At 41.9% G+C, this 22,554-nt stretch overlaps 1 protein-coding gene across 5 annotated transcripts in view; it reads right to left on the reverse strand.

Moving 5' to 3' along the window:
- Positions 1-21,166, reverse strand: part of CDKL1 (cyclin dependent kinase like 1) — a 47,900-nt gene extending 26,734 nt beyond the window's left edge. For 2 of the 5 annotated variants that reach the window (XM_043471633.1, XM_043471629.1), the window contains exons 1-2: positions 21,030-21,166; positions 20,214-20,489 (exon numbers count right to left, since the gene is read on the reverse strand). In XM_043471633.1, coding sequence (XP_043327568.1) covers positions 20,214-20,381 — 168 coding nt within the window. In that variant the 5' untranslated portion in view covers positions 20,382-20,489; positions 21,030-21,166. The other 3 variants (XM_043471630.1, XM_043471632.1, XM_043471631.1) reach the window with 3 other exon arrangements.
- Between the last annotated feature and the right edge of the window lie 1,388 nt (positions 21,167-22,554).

A 22,554-nucleotide genomic window follows, 5' to 3' on the forward strand; every position in this document is an offset into this window, starting at 1 on the left:
TTTAAAAAAATTACTAACTCTCTCTAGGTTGCCAGGATTCTGGGTTGACCTGAAAACATGCTAGAGCAGCAAATATCTGGGAGACAGCTCCTGTCATGGCGATGTTCATTTATTCAGCAAAGGTCTCCAGAGTTCTGTTCAGCCTCAGGCACTAGGGAAACACTGGCGAAGGGGACAAAGGGCTCAAGCATTAAGCAGAGAAGTGCCACAGAGCCCTCCATGTACAAGAATCTATGCTGCCTTAGAGAAACTGTTCTTAGGAAGTGACTCTGAACTGGAGTCCCAGAGGGTGAGAATGGTCTGACCAGACCAAGGGCAGGGGTGGTGGTGGTAGAGGGATGGTGGCTTTCCAGGCAGAGGATTGACTCTGAGCTAGAAGGGAACTTACGCCACCTAAGGAACTGTAAGGCGGTGTGGTCTGAATGTCAAACACATGGAACCAATACCAGAGAGACAGGCAGAAGGCAGGTTCTCCGGGGCATTGCAGGACATGCTAAGAAATTTATGCTTCACCCTAAATGCAATGAGAAGCTACTGGAAGGAATTTTAACAAGATGTGATATGGATACCATTTGGGTCTTTGTTGCTATGTGGGCTTTTCTCTAGTTGCATTGAGCAGGGGCTACTCTCCAGTTGCTGTGTGCAGGCTTCTCATTGCAGCGGCTTCTCTTGTTGCAAAACAAGAGCTTTGGGGTGCATGGGCATCAGCAGTTGCTGTTCCCAGGCTCTAGGGCACAGGCTCAATAATTGTGGTGCACGAACTTAGTTGCTCTGTGGTTTGCAGGATCTTCCCAGATCAGGGTTTGAACCCATGTCTTCTGCATTGACAGGCAGATTCTTTACCACCAAGCCACCAGAAATCCTATCATCTGGGTGTTTTAAAGCTCGCTATGGTGGCAGGATACAGAATGGCTCAGAGGAGGCAATATGACTAGAGGAGCCTGGTAAGGAGCCTGAAAGCTTGAACCAGAGAAGAGGCAGGAGAGATGGGGAGAAAGGCACTATTTGGAGACAGACTTTATTATTAGAATAATCAGGATGTGGTGATGGGCTGGAGCTGAGGGATGGAGGAGAGAGTGATGATCAAAGGTTTGTGTAATGGGGTGGATGGTGGTGCCCTGACTGAGAGAAAAAGCAGGTTTTGAAGGGAAGGAACTACTGCTTTGGCACACTGGGCTGATAGGGACTCTGAGATACCAAAGTAGAGGTGTCAGGTTGGCTGGAGTTTGAGCTGAAGATAAAAGCTGGGGCGTCAGTGTGGGTGTAAGCAAAGCCATGGTGAGAAGTGATGCCCAGAAGAATGAGTGAGAAGAGAGAGGCCCAAGGAGCCCACACCCAGAAAAGTGGTAGATGAGGAGGAAGTAGAGAAGGGGAAAGGGAAGATGGTGCCCCAAGATAAGAGAGAAAACAGCAGAACATCTCCATGCAACGATGGAGATACCGTTATAAGAGTACACTTACTCCACAAAGATGCTGCTGCTGAAAAGTCAAGTTGGGGAGAAGGGGTTTGTGTGACCTCACTGGAAGCAGCAGTGAGACCAGGAGCCAGATGTCGTGAATTTAGCATCCCCAAACCACCTCTCTCCTTTCGCCATTGACTCCCCTGACCCTAGGGGCGGAACTCAGAGGGGCACCTGTGGTCCCGAATCCAGTTTGCAGTTGGTTGCCTACAGGTCTTGACCAGAGCTCCAATATTGTGAATGTTTGCATTGACAAAATTCTGGATGTTTCTACCTCAAAGCTGAATGGGCTCTTTTAGGGGCATTGGGAGGAATGAGATGAGAAGAATCAAGCAGCAATCTGGATGGACTGTCAGAGGTTTACTCAACGTGTTCATTATACAAGAAGTCTTAATAGAATAGACTAAATTACCATACATACTATGAAGATGTAGTTCAGGGCTCTTCTAATTAAAATTCCTTCCTGTTTATGAGTATGTGAAGCCAAAGCCCCAGGCCTGGCCTCACTCCTGATTCGTGCTGGCCCAATCCTGAGGATCTCAGTGCTTCTTTCCACGTCAGTCACCATCCTTCAGTTATTCTATATCTAGAAGCCTGGGTTGGCTCACACTCAGATTTAGTTTCTCTTATATAAAAGTTTCTGCCTTTGCTGCTGCTATTATATTTTGGTCTTTCTTTTTTAAAAATTTTCTCTGCATGTTGAAATATTCCTATTATGCTGCAAAGTGAAGTGTTTTTCTCTGACCTTAAAAAAGAACTGTGTTTTATCCGCCAGATTTAACCTGAGCCCTTGTCATAAGCTCAGGTTTTTCTATACCTTCTAAGGTCAAATGTTTGGCCTTAGCATTCTGAAGGATTTTTGACCTAGTTGCCAACATTTCAGATCAGGAAATGTTACTTTAAAGCCTTGGTTACCAAGGTTCTCTTGAAAATGCTGGTGATGTATGCTGAGCCTGCAGTCTCTGGCATCAGTGGGCTGGGGCTGAGAAGCAGCTGTCCATGTTAGACAAGCCCAGGATACCTGAGTTTATCAGAGTCCCTACCACTCCCTGACATGAAGGACCTTTAACATCACTCTTTCACTATTAATTTTCTTAAAAGTGAGATATTTAATATGCCCAAGTTTCTATCAAAAGTGGAAAAATGTATAAGCAATAGAAATAACTGCATATTTTAAGGCAAATAAAAGATTTGTTTATGAAAGCAAATCATTTCTCCCCTACCTGCCTGGCCCCTGCAGATACTGGGTTTGGAACCTCTGCCCTATGGACTCCTCAGCACTCATACGTTCTGGATTGATCAGTATAGGGACCAGTACATCTGTGGTCTCTTCTATCCCTCAATGCCAAAAAGTCTCTGGTCTCTGTTCTTTGTGGGGAGGATGGGGGGATATTTATCCTGTCTGTGCTTTAGAGAAAAGAAACAGACTATTTTTTCAATGATCGTATCCCATTTTCCTTCCAAAAACATTCTTCTTTTCCCACAAATTTGTGGTAAATAACAAAAGAACAAGGATTAAAATTTATAAAGTGAGAGCTGTCTCGGTAAAATGTTTTTCACAAGGCTTTGCAATTTTTGAACTTGACTCTTAGTCACAGATACATAGATCCTGTTGCAGGAATTTTTTATCAGTTAATATTCACCCAGAATGGAGAAAAGTGATGTCCCCCTCCTTTATAATAATTAATCCTGGGTACATCCCAAGGATTCCCAGGTCAGCATATGATAATACTCTCCAGGGCTTGAGACCCAGAAAGGTTTGTGGTGGTGCTCAGTCACCCAGTAGTGTCTGACTCTGTGTGACCCCAAGGACTTTAGCCTGCCAGGATCTTCTGTCCATGGGATTTCCCAGGCAAGAATACTGCAGTTGCCATTTCCTTCTCCAGGGGATCTTCCTGACCCAGGGATCAAAACAACATCTCCTGCATTGGCAGATAGATTCTTTACCACCTGGGAAGCCCCACTTTATAGTAGCCTAGTGTAATTGGTGGAATTTTTTCAAAGTAGTCTAGCCTATATACTAATGAATGAACCATTATAAAATTTTTATCGCATACAGTATTACAGTCAAATTCATAACACAGTATTGGAAATATTGTTATATTTTTTAAATCACTTACCTGAGATGATAGACTGATACTCGGTTTCTCCCTTTATAAGAGAGGGAGAGAGATATAATGTATATAACATGATCTTTTGAAAGCAAAGTTATAAAGCTGTGAGAACTAACACATAATTTTATATTAAATGTCACCCACTTTATTATGCTTATGTAAGGATAGACTAATATTTATGTATATTTTATACATTCATGACACATGTAACTTTTCCATAGTTGTTTTTTATATTTCTAGGTTACACAGGTCATCTGTGAGTTTCTTCAACTGGTACAAATCTCCAAATTTTATCTAACATCTTTATTGAAAAAATTCACATGTAAGTGAATACAAACTTACACATGGAACATGCAGTTCCAACCCATGTTGTTCAAGGGTCAACTGTGTTAAGTGTAAAAAAGAAATGACTGGATAGTATATACATATACAATGGCATTTGTGTCTGTATTTTAGAGGGAAACACATGTCCTTGCATAAGCACAGGCATCCTCTGGAGAGACCGCCATTGTTTGGGGGATGAGAATGGAGAGTGGGGGATGAGGCAGATTTCCTTTCCACTGCACATTCTTCTGTACCTTCCATTTTGTTTTCTTACATAACCATACTTACTTATGTAAGCATGATAATTTACTTTAAGATAAAAAATAGTTTTAAAAGATTTGCATAAGTCTCTTCACTATATTGTAAAACCAAGATAAATATTTTGAAGTTAGTTTCAGAGAGCTAGTTAGTTAATACATCAGCTTTGTGGTGGGGGGAGCTATTTTCATGATTTTAAAAGCTATTTAATTATTATCACCATCTCCGACCTAGAGGAAATATTCCACACCCCTCACAGTGCTGTTGAGGAATTGTTCTTTAACACTTTTGGTAAAGGAAAGCTGCCTTGATCCCACATTTCCTTTAAATGCCCAGAAACATGGTAGATACCCTGGCTAACACCTTAGTTTTGGGGATGGCTAGAGAAGGGGCCCTGGTGGCTCAGGCAGTAAAGAATCTGCCTTCAATGCAGGAGACCCTGGGTTCAATCCCCGGGTCTGGAAGATACCCTGGCAAAGGGCACAGCAACCCACTCTCATATTCTTGCCTGGAGAATTCCATGGACTGAGAAGCTTGGTGGGTTACAGTCCATGGGGTCACAAAGAGTCGGATACAACTGAGTGACTAACACTTTCAGAGAAGGAAATGGTGTGACAAATGGGAGAGGAGGGAGAACTGAAAAAGCTGGAATCACAGGTGGAGAGGTGAAGTTACTTTACATTAGGTCTGCTGTAGACAGCATGGACAGGACAGAATGTGCCAGACTGGTCCTCTGGCCAGAGACCTGGGCTGAGATCTCTCCTGCATTCCTCTCAAGACCCGTCACAGGCAGGCTAAGGATGTGCACAGCAGATGCTCAGTTTGTTTTATTGGTTAATGAAGTTTTTGAAAAGTACTAGGAAAGAAGCAATAGCACCAACGTGATCAAAACGAGAATGAACCATCACACAGCCAAAAATTCATGCAGTAGCTCAGTTGGTAAAGAATCCACCTGCAATGCAGGAGACCCTGGTTTGATACCTGGGTTGGGAAGATCCACTGGGGAAGGGAAAAGCTACCCACTCCAGTATTCTTGGGCTTCCCTTATGGTTCAGCTGGTAAAGAATCCACCTGCAATGCAGGAGACCTAGGTTCAACTCCTGGGTTGGGAAGATCCCCTGGAGAAGGGAAAGGCTACCCAATCCAGTATTCTGGTCTCGAGAATTCCATGGACTACACAGTCCATGGGAGTCACAAAGAGTCAGACATGACTGAGCAACTTTCACTTTCAATGTACTGATAGTTATAAAACAAATTATTTGTTAGGTTTTTATATACAGTTGATAGCATAATTTGTTTTAAAAATTCACCTTTCACTCTTCTAACAAAAAGGGAAACGGAATTCAGAGATTTTCTATCAGGCAATTTTATTCCAAAGCGTTTTTATAACAGTGTGGTTAAAGTTAATAAGTAATAAAGCAAATTAATGATTAGCATGGAAATATGCCTGTTGAAAGCAAATTTGTGGCCTAAAACATCAATTCTGGCCAAATAAAAAGGTGAGTTAAAACATTAAAAAAAATTTAATGTGAAAGACACAAGGCTGGCCATTAAAAAAATGTTCATTCCCTACAAAAAGTTCTACTTTCTAGTGTGGTTTGAATGTTTGATAACTATATATACAGTTGTCTACCTATAAACTTTTTTTTTGGCTGGAAATAAAAAACAAGTGGCAAAAAAGCAATAGTATAATTATATTTCTTATCAATGGGCTTTATAAAATCATTTATTCAGCCTCTTTCTCCTGCTCTATGACATTTTCTAGAGTGAGGTGTGTGGCAGGGTATGTATAAAAGCATTTAGAGTGCTGAGAGATGGTGGCATGTGCTTAATATCCTTGCAAATTGGGTATTTTTAAAAGGTAAGGAGTCTGTTGATGTCTACTTCTTTTGTTCTTGAAGTACAAGCATGGCAGCTTTATCGCTTAGGAGTTCACTACACAGCAGGAACACAATCTTTCTAGACAAACACCCTGTGAGCTAAGCCAAAAAAATCTTCTAATCAACAAACAAAAGAGTCTGTTACTATTTGCATTTAGTATGTTATCTTGTAAAAATAAAATCAAACAGGTCTCCACTTGTTGAATAAATAGGGAGAGAGGATGATGGGGGTTTGTTTGGTTTCTATCATTGTGGGGCAGGGAAAGCTCCCCTTTGTCCTCCATGCTACTGACGACCAGTCTCTACAAACTCCCAACACCTACAGACATTAGCAATGAACCTCGAGGGGTCACATCTGCCAGTCTCCAGTGTGAACATCTGCAAACAATAAAAGCTGTATAATCGGAAGGCTACAAACTGAGCCTATAGGCCAAATACTGTCTGAGGATGTGTTTTCTTTGGCCTGAATGCTATTTAAAAAAAATTTTTTTAATTATTTGTCAATGCTTTAAAGTCAGGTTTCACTCTCACGTAAAGATATGAGGAATCCTTGGAGAAATGGCTGACTCTAGAGCTGGGGCAGGTGAGCCTGGAACACTTCATTGTGCCCCACAGGAAAGACGCATACAAGGAATGATGGGCATCTGTAAGACCGAGGAGCAGGCTCCAAGGAGCCCCAAGTAGCCAAATGTGTGACAATTTGAGACTCAAAAAGAATGACAGTGATGGTTTATAACATGTTGAATTTTTTAAAAATCCAGAATCCACAGTGACACTAAAACCTGTGTGTATTGGGGTGTAGAAGTGCGGGTGAAAAAAGCATTTTTTTAAAGAAAAATTATAACTAATGAATATAGCAAGAATTGTTGGAAACTGCCATTTTACAATAACTCTTACTGTAATTGATTCAGGTAAGGATCTTTGGGTGACAGTTCTTGGGGAATAAGGCAGTCACACTGTTTCAAAGAATCACCCCAAAGATTACTTACTAATTATAAAGGGGAAAAGTGTTTCCTTACAATTGAGGAATATGACAGACCCATCTTAATCAAGAGACTAAAGCTGAGAGCACAGTTACAGGACAAAATGATATCATGTGTTTCCTGATTAGAAACAGTGTGATGGACACAGCTTTACACATGCTGAAACCATTTACCCTGTATCAAATCACGTGGAAACAGTCAGACTTGTGTTGAGGCACATCTGGCAAAACTGAGGAGGACTCTTGCAAAATGTCAATACCATGAAAGATTGAAAAAAGAATTTAAAAGTTACAGAACTGTTGGATAGCTGCATGTAAAGCAATGAAGTTAGAACACATCCTCTCACCATACACAAAACTCAAAATTTGTTTAAAGACTTACTCATAAGATGTGGCATCATAAAACTCTTAGAAGAGAACACAGGCAAAAGATTCTCTGACATAAATCATACCAATGTTTTCTTAGGTCAGTGTTTCCCCCTGACCAAAGCAACAGAAATAAAAACAAAAACAAACAAATGGGACCTAATCAAACGTACATGCTTTTGCACAGCAAGGGAAACCAAAAACAAAATGAAAAGACAACCAACAGAATGGGAGAAAATAATTGCAAATGATGTGACCAACAAAGGATTAATTTCCAAAATATACAAATAGCTCATACAACTAAACAATGAAAAACAAACAACCCAATTGAAAAATGGGCAGAAGACCTATTTCGCCAAAGAAGAAATACAGATGGCCAACAAGAATGTGAAAAGATGCTTAGCATTGCTAATTACAGAGAAATGCAAATCAAAACCACAATTAGGTACCACCTCATGCCAGTCAGAATGGCCATCACTGAAAAGTCTACAAATAATAAATGCTGAAGCATATGTGGAGAAAAAGGAACTCTCCTACACTGCTAGTGGAGATGCAAGTTGGTGCAGCCACTGTGGAAAACAGGATGGAGGTACCACAGAAAACTAAAAATAGAATTACCATATGATCCAGCAAGCCCACTTCCGGGCATATACCTGGACAAAACTACTAACATCATTCAAAAAGATATTTCACCCCTATGTTCATAGCAACACTATCCACAATAGCCAGGATGTGTGTGTGTGTTAGTCGTTCAGTCCTGTCCTACTCTTTGTGACCGCAGGGACTGTAGCCTGCCAGGCTCCTCTGCCCATGGAATTCTCCAGGCAAGAATACTGGAGTGGGTTGCCATTTCCTTCTCCAGGGGATCTTCCTGACCCAGGAATCAAACCCAGGTCTCTTGCATTGCAGGCGGATTCTTTACTCTCTGAGCCACCAGGGACGCCTAGCCAAGACATGGAAACAACCTAAATGTGTATCCATTGATGGACAAATGGATAAAGAAAATGTGGTACATATATACAATGGAATACTAATTATAAAAAAGAATAAAATAATGCCATTTGCACCAACACAGATGCACTTAGAGATGATCACATTGTCAGAAAGAGAAAGACAAATACCATATGATATCACTTATATGTGAAATCTAAAAGATGACACAAGTGAACATATCTACAAAACAGGAACAGAATCGCAGACATAGAGAACAGACTTGTGGTTACCAAGGGGCAGGGTATTGGGGGAGCAGTGGAGCAGGAGATTGGGATGAGCAGATGTAAGTTTTTGCATACAGAATGGGTAAACCACAAGGTCCTAATGCATAGCACAGAGAACTATATTCAACTTCCTATGATAAACCATAATGGAAAAGAATATAAAAAGGATTGTATACATGCATATGTAAAACTGAATATGTAAAAATACATATGTAAAACTGAATCACTTTGGTGTACAGCAGTAATTAACACAGCATTGTAAATCAATTATACTTCATTTAAGAAAAGAATACTGTTTTAGATTAAAGGAGGTTATAAAAACATGACAATTAAATGCAGTGTGTGCTCAGTTATTAAGCATGTACTAAAATACACATATAATATACATGCATATATGCATATTCTCATAAAAATTATTATATATATTATTGAGACAATATGTAAACCTTGAACACAGACTATATATTAGATAATAGTACTGAATCAATGATACATTTCTAGAATGTGGAAATCATACTGTGGTACATAGAAAAATTTCTTTGTTCTAGGAGATTCATGCTGCATAGTTAGGAAAAATGTGTGTGCATCAGCCAAAAAGTGCGTGTGTGTGTGTGTGTGTGTGTGTGTGTGTATGAGATAGAGATAGAAATGAAGTGGAATTCTAACAATTAGAATTAGCTAGATTAACGAATCTTGTTAAAGATATAGAAGTATTCATTGTATTAGTCTTTCCACTTATGTGTGTATAATTTTTTTCAAAATAAAGAGTTATGGGGGAGAACCCAGAAGATTTTACACAAAATTTTGATCTCTGGCTTTAGGAAAAAGTCTCAGAAAGACTAGCATGCAGCCACCTGCTTCTCACAAGACAGTCTCCTGTTTGCCCTAGTCTCCACTGCTCCATCTTGCCTTGCATTCAGCCTGTTTCACTGGTTTACGTTACCAGTGTGAGTCCCCACAGACACCTGAGTTTGTAAAACTCAGATAACAACAAAGAATGTTACCATAACAAAGAATGGTAACAAATGCCATAACAAAGAATGCCGAACATGGTTAAAACAACTTACAGAGATATGTTACAATCTATTTCGATAAGCCAATTAAGCAAGATAAGAAAATGGACCTAGAAATGGCACCGATTAGCAACAGCAGGATTAAATTCTTAAAGATGTCACAGGATTTTGCAAGGAGACTTTTATTGAGTTGGGAAATATTATTCAAATAATAATTCAACAAATACTACGGGAGCAAACACTTTTAGAAATTACAAACACTGATTAGATTCTAATGCTAGCGAGCATTCACACGGCACTCTGCCAGCCTTCTGGGGAATGGGGCCTTGGCACAAGAGCACATGGAATTAAGCACTGAATAAATACTGAAAAACAGGGAACCAAGACCGTCCTGCTCCCCACAGCAATTTTCAGTCATCAGGATGGTAATTTGCCCAGCAGTGTTTCTGGTCTGATGTTTTAAGACAGGAGAGACCATGTGAAGTGCTTCCTATCCCCTGCAGCTCTCCTCTGGGTTGCCCACCTTTCTGCCAACCTGTACCTTTCTCTCTCCTTTCTCTATTGCTCCTTTCTCCTCCTCTGTCCTTTGCTGCTGCTCTTTTTGAACCTCTGCTTTCCTGCCCTTGCATCCTTAAGGTGCCTGACCGCTGTGAGGTGTTTGTCCCCAAAGCACTCTGCTCCCCTCAGCAGTGAGTCAGCAGAGAAATGCCAAACAGAGACATAAATCATGGCGATAAGATGGGCCGGGTTCCAGGAGGCCCTGGAGCTTGCCCAAGGTTACCCAACAGCTTCAATCCGGATCTGAAACTGAAGCTCCTAACTGCGGCTCCTATTCCCAAGCAGTCTCACAGCCCACAGCCTCACTGGAAGTTATTGAAAGTGAGACTAGGAAAAAATGGAATGCTCTGAACATGTGGTAGGTTGTTACTCTTCATGTCTAATTACAGTCAAATGAGAGCATGTTTCTGGCACATAATACATAGTCAGCATTCTTACCTTCCTATACCCCATGGACCTTTTTTTTCTTATTTGTTACTCAAAGAAGTCTTTTTACACAGCTTTTCTTAATCATCCCTCAATGAAATTTTAACTCCACAAATATACTGTACATCTGTATATGTACTGTATGTATATGTGCTTTATACAATAAAAAGTTAGGACCCCCAATTCCTAAGAACCAACTTTCACCCTCTTGCCGGTGACACTGCTCATTAAGAATGAATGAACTGCACTTCCATTTAGCACATCACTTTGCTTGACCTCCCAAATTGTTTGTAATTATTTTATATTGTTAGGTTAATCATATTCATATTATGGCTTGCAATTGTAATTAACTTTTATTTTTTGTCTGGTTATTGATTGTGAAAACTGATAAACATCTTCTACCATTGTGATTATGTAACTATTACTTAATACCATTGTATCATGATTTGTCAACAGAAAAATAATTGAATCCTTTATCACCAAAACTATCATTTAATAGGAAGACCTGTAATAACCTTTAAAAATCTAGATGCATATCAGAATTATCTTGGAATTTTTTGAAAAATACAAATGCCCAGGTATTTCTCCAAAGCTCCATATATGTTTCTAATGAGCAGCTGTGTTTAAAAACAACTGGACTAAATGATGATTTTTTACTTTTATCTAGTTTGTTTCATTTTTTCTAGTTCATATTCAGTGCTCCCATTTCATTTAGTTTATGTTTTCCAATTTCTCCATCTCTTCTTTTTTTTTGATGTTCTTTCTCAAGTCTTTATCAAGCATAACAGAAAAGCTTTTGTATACATATATAAAAATAGTATGTATAATATATATATTTTAGAAAACTTACAGATTTTTGCCTAATTAAAAAATTTATGACATTTTGATTCCACCTGTTTGACTGAGTATGAATAGAAAGATAGATTTCTAATTTAAAAAAAATTGATATGCAAACAAGCAACAAAGGTTTACTGTATAGGGAACTAGAGTCAATATCTTATAATATTACATTATAATGTAATATTATAATATAATGTAATATTAAATTATAACAAAAATAATCTCAAAATAATATATGTGTATATGTATAACTGAATCACTTTGATGTGCACCTGAAACATTGTAAGTCAACTATGCTTCATTTAAATATATATATTAAGGGAAAAAAAGAATGAATGAACTTGGGCTTTCCTGGTGGCTCAGTGGTAAAGAATCCCAATGCAGGAGACAAGGTTTAATCGCTGATCCAGGAAGATCCCACATGCCACAGGGCAGCTAAGCCCATGCACAACCACTGGGTCTGTGCTCTAGAGCCGGGGAGCTGAAACTACTGGGCCCATGTGCCCTAGAGCCCATGCTCCAAACAAGAGAAGCCATGGCAGTGAGAAGCTCGTGCACTGCAACTAGAGTGTCGCCCACAGAGCAATGAAGACACAATGCAGCAATAAATAAATAATTAATTAAAATATACATTAAAAGAATCAATGACCTTTACTGTAGTCTTTAAAGTTTTAAATGGACATGTAGCCCCATGTTTATCCTCAGCTTCGTGGGTTGCAAGCCATAACTTTGTACCCACTAAAATAATCTATAGGGTTAAAGAACAAGAATTGGAAAGAACTGATATTCCAGTAAGAACCCCAGGTTTCCACGAAAGCCATGAGTCTCCGAACTAAGGCTCACTGGAGGCAAGAGCAGGATAAATCCTGAGGACCAGTCCCTGGGAGGCTTCAGAAACAGCACAGGGTTTGGTGTGATGTGATGGTTCTGAGGTGTGGGAGCAGCAGGGCATGGATGTGGGGGCTGACAGCTCACTAACCAGGAGGCCACAGCAAGTCATTGACCATCCTATCCCCTTCAGTAAAACGAGATAGCAGTGCCTGCCTCCTAGGGTTGTTGTAAGTGTAATTTGGGCACCTTAGGTAATAATCCTTGGGGTTTCACCCAAGACCACTGGGTCACTAAATGGAAATACGATTCCTTCGCCACGTTGTCACTCTAGCTTTTCTCACCTTCTGGAAGGAGGGTGTGTGTGTGCTGTGCTGCGCTTAGTCACTCCGTCTCATCTGACTCTTTGCAATCCAATGAACTGTAATCCATCAGGCTTCTCTGTCCATGGGGATCCTCCAGGCAAGAGTGCTGGAATGTATTGCCATGCCCTCCTCCAGGGGGTCTTCTCAACCCAGGGATAGAACCCAGGTCTCCCACATTGCAGGTAGACTCTTTATATCATGTGAACCACCAGGGAAGGAGGGTGGTCACAAAGTTTGACTGATGTTGGTCTGATCTACTTGAAGGCCCCTGTACCATCTGCTAGCACCTCATAGCTGCTGGCTGCATTGTTTGATTCCACTTCCAATAGTTCTACCATTTGCATTCCACAGAGAGAAGCTTCTGCAACATAGAGACTCGTGACCTTAGTAATCCAATGATTCTAGGCCAGTTGGCTCATGTTTGCTTCGAACCACCTAGTTTTTTTCTTGCTGGACACACAGATATTCCCCAAGGGGCTGGGTTGGGTTCAAGTACAGCCACTTGCTTTATGTAGAAACACTGACCACTTCCCACCATAGGTCCGTGATGCCAGACTTTAAAAAAAAAAAAAACTAATCTGTAGTCTTGGATATTTCAAATTTTTATTTTTTCATTTATGGCTGCACTGGGTTTTTGGTGCTGCACATGGGTTTTCTCTAGTTGTGGCAAACGGGGGCTACTCTCCAATTGTGGTGCACGGACTTCTCATTGCAGTGGCCTCTCTCGTTGAGGCGCACAGGCTCTAGGCGCATGGGCTTCAGGAGTTGCAGTGTGTGGGCTCAGCAGTTGTGATGCACAGGCTTAGTTGCTCCACAGCACGTGGGATCTTCCCAGACCAGGGATTGAACCCCTGTACCCTGCATTGGCAGGTGGATTCTTAACCACTGGATCACCAGGGAAGTCCCAGCCTTCTTGATTTTAGATGATTTCCTTTCAGGAATGCTGTCTCTCTCTGTAACCTGGCTTTGTAACCTGACCTCTCTCATGACCATCACACCTCCTATCCAAAATATCTTTATGTTTGAACCCTAGTTATGCAAAAGGAGTTGAATTCTTTCCTGAAGGGTTCATGGGTCATAGCACAAATCAGCTGCTATACATCCTTTTAGAAGAAAAGCTGTGGGTCCTGTTACCTAAAGATTAAGGAGAGTGTAGGGAAAGAACCTAGCAACATTCCAAATAAAAGAAAAGGTGGTCTAATCTCCTAACTGGTCCCTGAATTGGTCTTTTATTATGCTATAATAACTGTTTTTGGTCACGGTCCAGTTTGGTAACTCAAGGTGAGTTACCTTGACTGGAGCCAAGGTCATGGCTCCAGGAATTCTCTCCCTCCATTAGCATATTTATTTCTTTCATATTACAAACAACAACTTCAAAACTCTCCCTTGATGCCACATCCATCTAAGCACATACTGCCCCATTTCTGTTTCCTTTTATAATAAAACTTCTCATAAGAGTTGTCTCTATCACTGTCTTCACTTTGCTCTTCTGCTCTTCTCTTGAACCCTCCCTGATGAAGCTTTCATCCCTACCTCTCTACCCAAACAGCTCTCGTTAAGATCTCAAATGACCCTCATATTTTCAAAGCCAATGGCAAATTCTAAGTCTGTACAAAAGGTGACCTTTGACAAATGTTCCTCATTCTTGAAACATTCGCCTCCTTCAGCCTTTTTTTTTTTTTTTTTTTTTGGCCACACCATGTAGCTTGTGGGCTCTTAGTTCCTAGACCAGTGATTGAAACCAGACCCCCTACAGTGGAAGCATGGAGTCCGAACCACTGAACCCCAGGAAAATCCCTTCCCTCAGCTCACAAGGACATTGACCTCAAATTTTCCTGCCTCAAAGAGCACCCCTTCTTACCTCTTTCACTGGTTCCTCAGCTTATTGACCTTCAGATGTTGGAGCTCCAGGACTCAATCTTTGGTATTTGTCTCTCTGCTCTCTGTGGTGGAAAGGTCCCCAGACTATTCCCTGAATGCCAGACTTGTGCATTTAATTACCTACTGTACAGTGGGTCTGCATCTCAAATATTACATTTCCAAAACAGAATTCTTGATTTTCTTTCCCCTAAATTCGCACCTGGGTCTCCCTATCAGTAAATGATCTTTGTTCTTCCAGGTCCTCAAGTGAAGAACTCTGGAGTCATTCTTGATTCCTCAACCAAATAATCAGATTCCTATGTGCTCTCCTCTCTGAATATATCTTGAATCTGACCACCTTCACTGCTGCCTCTCTAACCCAAACCCCATCATCTCACACCTGGGTCACATGAGCAGTCTGCTAACAGAGCTTCCAGCTCACGAAGCTGGAGTAACCAACAGCTAGAGGAACCCTGCCGGGATGTAAGACATGCCTGGGCTCCCCTCTGCTCAAAACCCTCTGATGGCTCCCATTTCACTCAAAGTAAAATCCACAGTTCCTACCATGGCCCACAAGGCCCTCATGTCTGATCCACTCATCCCTGTAACATCGTCTTCCATGACTCTCGTCCTCGCTTACCCTGTTTCAGACACACTCTTCTCTTTGCTCCTTCTACAACACACCAGAACACACCTAGAACACATCATGTGATCTCCCCTTGGGGCCTCTGTCCTATCCTCCACCTGCCTAGAAGGTTTTCCCCCTGAAGAGCTGCAAGAGTCACCCCTTCACATCTCCTCTGGAATGTCTTCAAATGTCATTCATCAGGAAGGCTTTCCCTAACCACTCTGTATAAAAAAGCAAGCCCTTCCCTCACCTTACCCCCTTACCTGGCTTCATTCTTTACCACGTGACATATTTGTTTACTGTTAGTCTCTCATTTGTGAGGACAGACATCTAGGACAGTGCCCGGGACATGGCAGGAGTTCTGTAGAAATTCCTGTGTTCATGCCAAATGAACACATGTCAACTGTCTTACACACAGGTGTCTCATCAAAACCACTGACTGAGGGACTTACGTGGTTGTCCAGTGGCTAAGACTCCATGTTCCCAATGCAGGGGGTCTGAGTTCAATCCCTGGTCAGGGAACTAGATCCTACATGCCACACCTAAGAGTTTATATGCCGCAACTAAAAGGTCTCACATGCTGCAGCTAAGACCCAGTGCAGCCAGATAAATAAATAAATACTAAAAAATAAACAAACAAAAAAACATTGACTGAAAATATTGACTTCTTCCTTTTTTTTTCCACAGCGGAAAGTGAGTTTGAGAAAGGGTGGGATAGTTGCTTTGTGCTCAGGTACTGCATTATAATTTTATTTCTGTCACTGTTTTTTTTAGAGTATGAGTTGACTACTTTAGTTTATGTATTTATTTGGCTGCATCAAGTCTTAGTTGCAGCACACCGTACCTTCATTGTATCATATGGGATCTTTCCATGAGGCGCATGGATTCTCTAGTTATGACACCCTGGCTTACAAGCTCCTCAGCATGTGAGATCTTAGTTCCCCGACCAGGCATCAAACGCTCAATCCCCTGTGTTGCAAGGTGGATTCTTTATCACTGGACCACCAGAGAAGTCCCTGGGCTGACTAATTTTAACTGGAGCCATTGTTTATTTTTCTAAAAGCCTAATTATGTAACCTGGAAAAAATAAGATTCAAAATGAAAATATTAAAGGGTTTACTGCAATAGGACTTCTTGGTGAAGAGTGGATTACATTTAGAAAGCAATTTATGAGTACAAATACTGAATTTATCTCATAAAAACATGTCATACTTTTTCTCCCCAAATGGCATGAAGTAACGCTATTTGAAAAGTGTTTCAAATGGTCAGAAAAATATGTTTTCTAAAAATATTAGCAAAATAGGTTTCTTGATAATAATTTTCATCCTTAAAACCATTTACCAATGGATGGTTACTTCTTCATATATGCTTTCACATCAAGAACAGGAAACACTATCGATGTGCTGCCTTAATAATTAAGCAATTGACTGCTGGACAGTTCACTCTCATGATCTTATCTGCTTAATGGAAACAACTGTAATTTTTAAAAGAGTCCAATAGCAATTATTAGGAGTTGCTTTAAGTCATTAAAATAAATGGTTTTAAAAACATACAAGTAATTCTCTGAGGATATATACATGCCAAATTTTACTATAATATAAAATCCAAGGGACCATTCATTGCTTTTGTAGTATTAGAATTTTGTTGTATCAGATAGATCCTAAAAGTAAGACATCATCTGATCCAGGGAGTTTTGTTCTCAGACATAGTATTAACTTTTGTGACATTTAGGCTGCACAAAACAAATGAAGTCTGCATTTTCATCAATGGATAGTGAAATGGGAAAAATAGGGGCAATGATCTCTCTCTCTCTCTCATACACACATACACTGTTACACTTGTATACTCTCACACACCAGAGAAATGTATATACAGAGAGATGTTGTCTTAGTTGTCAACTACTCTCTCAGGAAGACTGCTTTTTCCTGAAGTTATATCTTTCCTAGTTTTTAAAAAATATTAAAATGTCCTTTTGTTTATGAAGTAATGGTGATAAACAGTTTCTTCAAATGTTGACCACCCAATCTGTAAAAAAAAATTTTTTTTTGAAGTTTATTGATTCATGAAATTTAAAAGTCTGCAAATGATAACTTTCTACTAAAAAAATCTTAGCTGGTTTCCCTCTTTTCAGGTGAAAGCCAAATTCTTCAGCCTGGCATTTGAAGCCTTCTATATATGGTCTTAATCTGCTTTTTTTACTTTCCTTATCACAATAAGGGCAGTCTGGGGTTCGGCCCTTGACCAATCTCATCCGCTAAGGTCACTAAGATACCTCTAGCCTCAGTCGTCCTAGTTTCTGACCTTAGCAAAGGTCATTAACAGCCTCAACTCTGTGAGGGGTATGCAGGGAAAACTCTAGGAATGCACACTCAGTGAGCCCTTGAGTTCACAGAACGATGCTTGGTTCCCAGTTTAGTATTCCCCTTCCATGGGCAATGGGGCAATGCCTTGAATGTAGCTCAGATGGGGCCCTAAACACAAGCCTAGACCTCACCAGTTTCCTGTTTTCATGGACAACAACATGTCCCCAAGGCAGGTTCCAAACCCTGGAACTCAAGTGCATGGATGTGCAAACCATCACTTATCCCAGGGCCAGACCTGTATTCCAGGAAGTTCCTTGCACCCCTTCTTAATGGACACTGGCTTCCTTTCCTTCTCTTTTCTCCCAGGCCTGTTAGCACCCAGCAGGAATCTTGCTAAGACTTTGGGGTTATTACCTGTGTTCCCTCCATATACTGCTTTACACTATGCACTTTTTTTTTTCTCCCTAGCAGAGACTGTCTGCCCTGAACACCTTATCTTTCATTCCATGCATCCCTAAACATTTCAAAGTCTAGTTCAAGCAGGCCTCCAAACACTTTATTTAGAGAGTTCATGCCAGGCATGGGAACACAAGGTGAATGACACAGACCCTGCCCATTAGGAACCCAGTCTACTGGGAGTGACAGCTGAGGGAGAATTCATCTCCCACCAGTTAAACATCTGTAAGACAGGATGTACACTTTAATGGAAACATTACTTTAGGTATAATGAAGCTCCATAGATATTTACAGAATAAATATATGGGAAAATATGACTTAACAAACCCCCAATTCATTTATTCAGCAAATATTTAAGCACCCATTATGTATTAGGAATATCAAGAATTCAGACAAGTTAGGGCTTGAAGGGACAGGCTCTACTGATAATCTAGTCCCATCACCTCATAGAGACCAGAGGAGTCTACACCTGTGCCCTTGATTTTGGGGAATGGAGTGTTGCGTGCCTTGAAATCAGGGTCCTGCGTACACATCTATCCTTCAGAGGACATCAGTATTCAGTTTTTCAAGAAAACACATCTGACTTCCTAATTTATTGGCAACACCTACCCTTTCTTTTTCGGTTGTGCCATAGGGTATATGGGACCTTAGTTCCCAGGCCAGGAATCAAACCCCCGACTCCTGCAGTGGAAGCACAGAGCCTGAATCACTGGACTACCAGGGAAGTCCCAACCTATAGTTTCTAGGAGCTTATTTTTTTAACATCTTTTTTTCAATTCAACAATAACATTTATTGGAGGTGCATTACATGCCAAGTGGTTGACACAAAGACCCGAGGCGAGGGCCCCCATCCAGAAGAAAGTGAATTAATTCAGAGACTAAACTTGTAAACACCATATTGTTAAAGAATAGTGAGAGGCTTCAGAGAGGCACCTGCGGGTGACCTTCAGAATCAGAAAAAGAGTATTTCTCTACTAAAAACAGATGGGCTTTTCTTTGGAGTAAATGAACCCCTTTGAAATTCAGTGATCACCTTCTCCTCTAGGGAAAGCCTGAGAAAGTGAAAAATGCCCATGGGTCCCAGAGAAACCGTGAGACTTTCTCCCAGTATTGAGAGGCGTGAGAGCAGGGAGTCCAGGGTGATGGGCAAACACTGTTGTCTCACTCTGCCCTAGGGAGCATTGCACGGGGCCTTCAGAAGTGTCTTCTCGAACTGAAAACATTCTGCTGGTAAAAATGTCCTAGACCTAAATAGAGAAAGTTTTCCTGTTATCCACCCGTTTTAATTTATCTGAAGCCTGCTACTTCCTATTTGGGGTCCAGAGATAATCCCACCCACTTAATTCACAGGGGAGAAGAATTTAGAGAGCCCTGGAGAAAAGGGAGAAGCAGAGATAAGAGGAGACTCCCCAGATATTCCACTCAGCCCCCACGAGGCTGCTCGTCCCTTGTTGGATAGTCAGTTACACTTGTCAGAACACAGAGGTCCTGTTTAAAACCAGCCCCGACAGAGAAAGTTAATCTGTTGAAAGTTAACCTTCACTGTGTTCACTGCAGGTCGCATTCTACATAGGGCAGGATTTGGAGTTCACCTTCACAGAAATAAAAAAATGAAGGAAAAATACTTTCCTTCTTCATTTCCATTTCAGGAAAAAGATGCTTTCAGCTTGTAATAAACACTCACCCCCTCCAAGTATCATGGTCTCCAAGAGCTAACTAGTGAACATTTTTAAAGCAATCATTTCACGTACAGAAAAATCCTTCTTCCAGAGACAAGACAAAGACATTATAAAGCTCAGCAGTAGATCAATGCAAGGTGTAATGAGAACCTGTCAGCTTCCTGGGAGTTTGAAAACAGGTGAATGATTAATTCTCTTCACAGACTAAGAATATCAACAGACGCTAGCCTAGAAGTTTAAAAATCATGCACACCAGCAGACTGGAGTTGTGGAAAGTTCCTGTACTGTTAAAGTTGATGACTCTTGAGGAACCAGATCTACAGCTGACATGTGAAAGAAGCTACCAGGAAGAAAAATAAAAGATCCCACTGTTAAAGTTGATGACTCTTGAGGAACCAGATCTACAGGTGACATGTGAAAGAAGCTACCGGGAAGAAAAATAAAATATCAAGTCTGAAAGTGAACACCATCTTTCCCCACACCTATGACTCCACTTTCTAATTCATTATACAATTGGTGACACCCCATCTGTATCATCGAGGACCAAAGTCTATGAAGGAAGATGTGACCACATCTCAAGGCATTTATTTCATATAACATGACTCACTTTATTTATTTATTTTTTAGTTCTTGAAAATTCACCTTAAAGAAATTACCTTGAGCATACGGATTTCTCGAAGGGCGATTTTCTTTATGACAGGGTCATCTTCTGATTCCAGAAACCTCTTGATGGCCACAATCTGACCTGTGTCCCTGTTTCGGCATTTGAAAACAACTCCATAGGATCCTTCACCAATTTTCCCAATTTTTTCATACTTCTCCATCACTGATGAATAAATCTTCTTAAAATGGATCTTCACATAATTTGAAAATGTCGCTTAGTAAATATTGGCATGAACAGCCCCAGTCAACGATGGGTCTTTGTCAAGGACCTAAGACAGAAGACTGCAATTGTTACACAATTAGGAATAGACCCAGTCCCTTAAACCCTCGCCCCTCAGCCGTGGCCACTCGGTCAAAGACGACAGCCTGGAGTCAGCTGCCTTTGGTAACTCAAGTTTAATCCTCTGTTGTATATCCTGAAAGTTAAAATGTAACCTGTCATCCTAAAACGAGCCGAGTTGTAAGACTATCTTTTCAATGTCAGGTTCATCCGATCTAAGACACATGAGCTGGTTGGAGGACCTGGAAGGTTAAGGGCTTCCCCGGTTCTAATATCAGGTCTCGTTTCCTTTCGGCACGAAGATACCTCCCCGCTCCCCGCGGGGGCGGCGGCGGGGCGGGGCGGGAGGGGAGAGCCCCGCGAGGTAGGGCCCGGAGCCCCGCAGGGAGCAGGGCAACGCCGTCCTGCCGCCGCGCGGGGCCGGGGGAGACCCTCCTCCGCCGCCGCCGCTTCCCACCCGCGCTCTGGCCGGCACCCCGCAGCCTCAGGCGGCGCCACGTGGCGGCCTCCCTCCCCGCCCGGGACTCACGGCGCCGCGGCTGCCTCGCCGGCCTCGCTCCAGCCTCGCCGACTCTGGCCCCGCTCTGTCGCAGCCGGTCGGCCCGCGATCCCTATGGGAACCGGCCTCCGCCCGCGCTGGTCAGGGCGGGGCCGCTGCGCCCACAGGCGTCCCTCCCGGACCCGGCCGCCGTCCTAGGTGCGGCGAGAGGCCCGGGTGGGCGGCTCTCGGGACCCGAGAGGAGCTGTGCGTGGCCTTCTGCCCCGGGAGAGGAGGCCTGCAAGATTGCAAACTCCAGCAGGTCGTGGAAAACGCAGCTCCGGCAGTCTGCTGCAAAGACGGCTGCGCTGGGAGCCGCCCCCCTCCACGCCCCACTCCCCACTCCCACTTCCCTCGCAGCCTGTACCACACGGGGTGACAACTGTGACCTCCTATTGCGGGGCTGTAAACGCCTTGAGGGCAGCCTCTGTGTCTGTCCTGGTCAGTGCTGTAGCAGCTGGTGACGAATAAATGAGTGAGAGAAAGGGATCAAGGAAAAGTGACAGTGTGATGACTGAAACAGTCTACATCCCACAAGCTTGCAGGGCGGCGGGGGTGGGGAGGATGGTTCCACTCGAGCTGGGCTTATAACTTGGGAGATGCAGGCTCACAGAGCCTGCCTTGTCTTACATTCCTTATTTACATCCTTCTCCCAACTGGCTCCTACTCGCTCTGGTCTGAGCACAGTGATGGAAAATGAATGGACCTGGGGGAAATCTCAAAATATGGTAACTTGCCACTGGGCAGATTGCCTCAGTACTTTATCATCTTTTCCATTCCATATGCCCAGGATCAAGATGGATGTTGCCCTGGAAGCACTAGCTGAAGAGAGAATATTTTCATGCTGTTTATGAAATGGGGACCATTTCTGTACCAAGCAGAATGCCACTAAATGTAAATCTGGATAGGGTTCAGGAAGGAGCTGCAGTTAGGAGGAGCGAGATTGGAGGTTGCCTTGAAAATGGAGAGGCATATGGATGGGGTCCAGGGATGGGCTAGAGGTGGTCTGTGAACCCCCCAAAAATTGTTTGCAAATTGTTTTTTCTGTCTCTATAGTTATGCCTCTTCCAGCATGTCATATAAATGGAATTATACATTATATAGCCTTCTGAGGTTAAGCTTCTTTCACTTAATATATTTGAGATTCATCCATGTTGTTGCATTTATCACTAGTTCCTTCCTTTTTATTACTGAGTAGTAGTCCATTGTATGGATATTGTTTATCCATTCCCAACTGAACATTTGAGTTGTTTCCAGTTTTGGTGGTTATAAACCAAACCACTATAAATATCAGTGTATGGTCTTTTGTGTGAACATATGTTTTTACTTCTCTTGAGAAAATAATGCATAGGAGGAGTACTGCTGGGTCATATGTTAAGTATATATCACTGTAAGTGACTGCCAAAATGTTTTCCAAAGTGACTGTACCATTTTACATTCCTGCCAGCAATGCCCCAATTACTCTGTATCTTTGCCAACACTTGGTATTCACTTCTTTTGATTCAGTCATTCTAAA

The sequence above is a fragment of the Cervus canadensis genome, chromosome 6, assembly GCF_019320065.1.
Source record: "Cervus canadensis isolate Bull #8, Minnesota chromosome 6, ASM1932006v1, whole genome shotgun sequence".
NCBI lineage: Eukaryota > Metazoa > Chordata > Mammalia > Artiodactyla > Cervidae > Cervus > Cervus canadensis.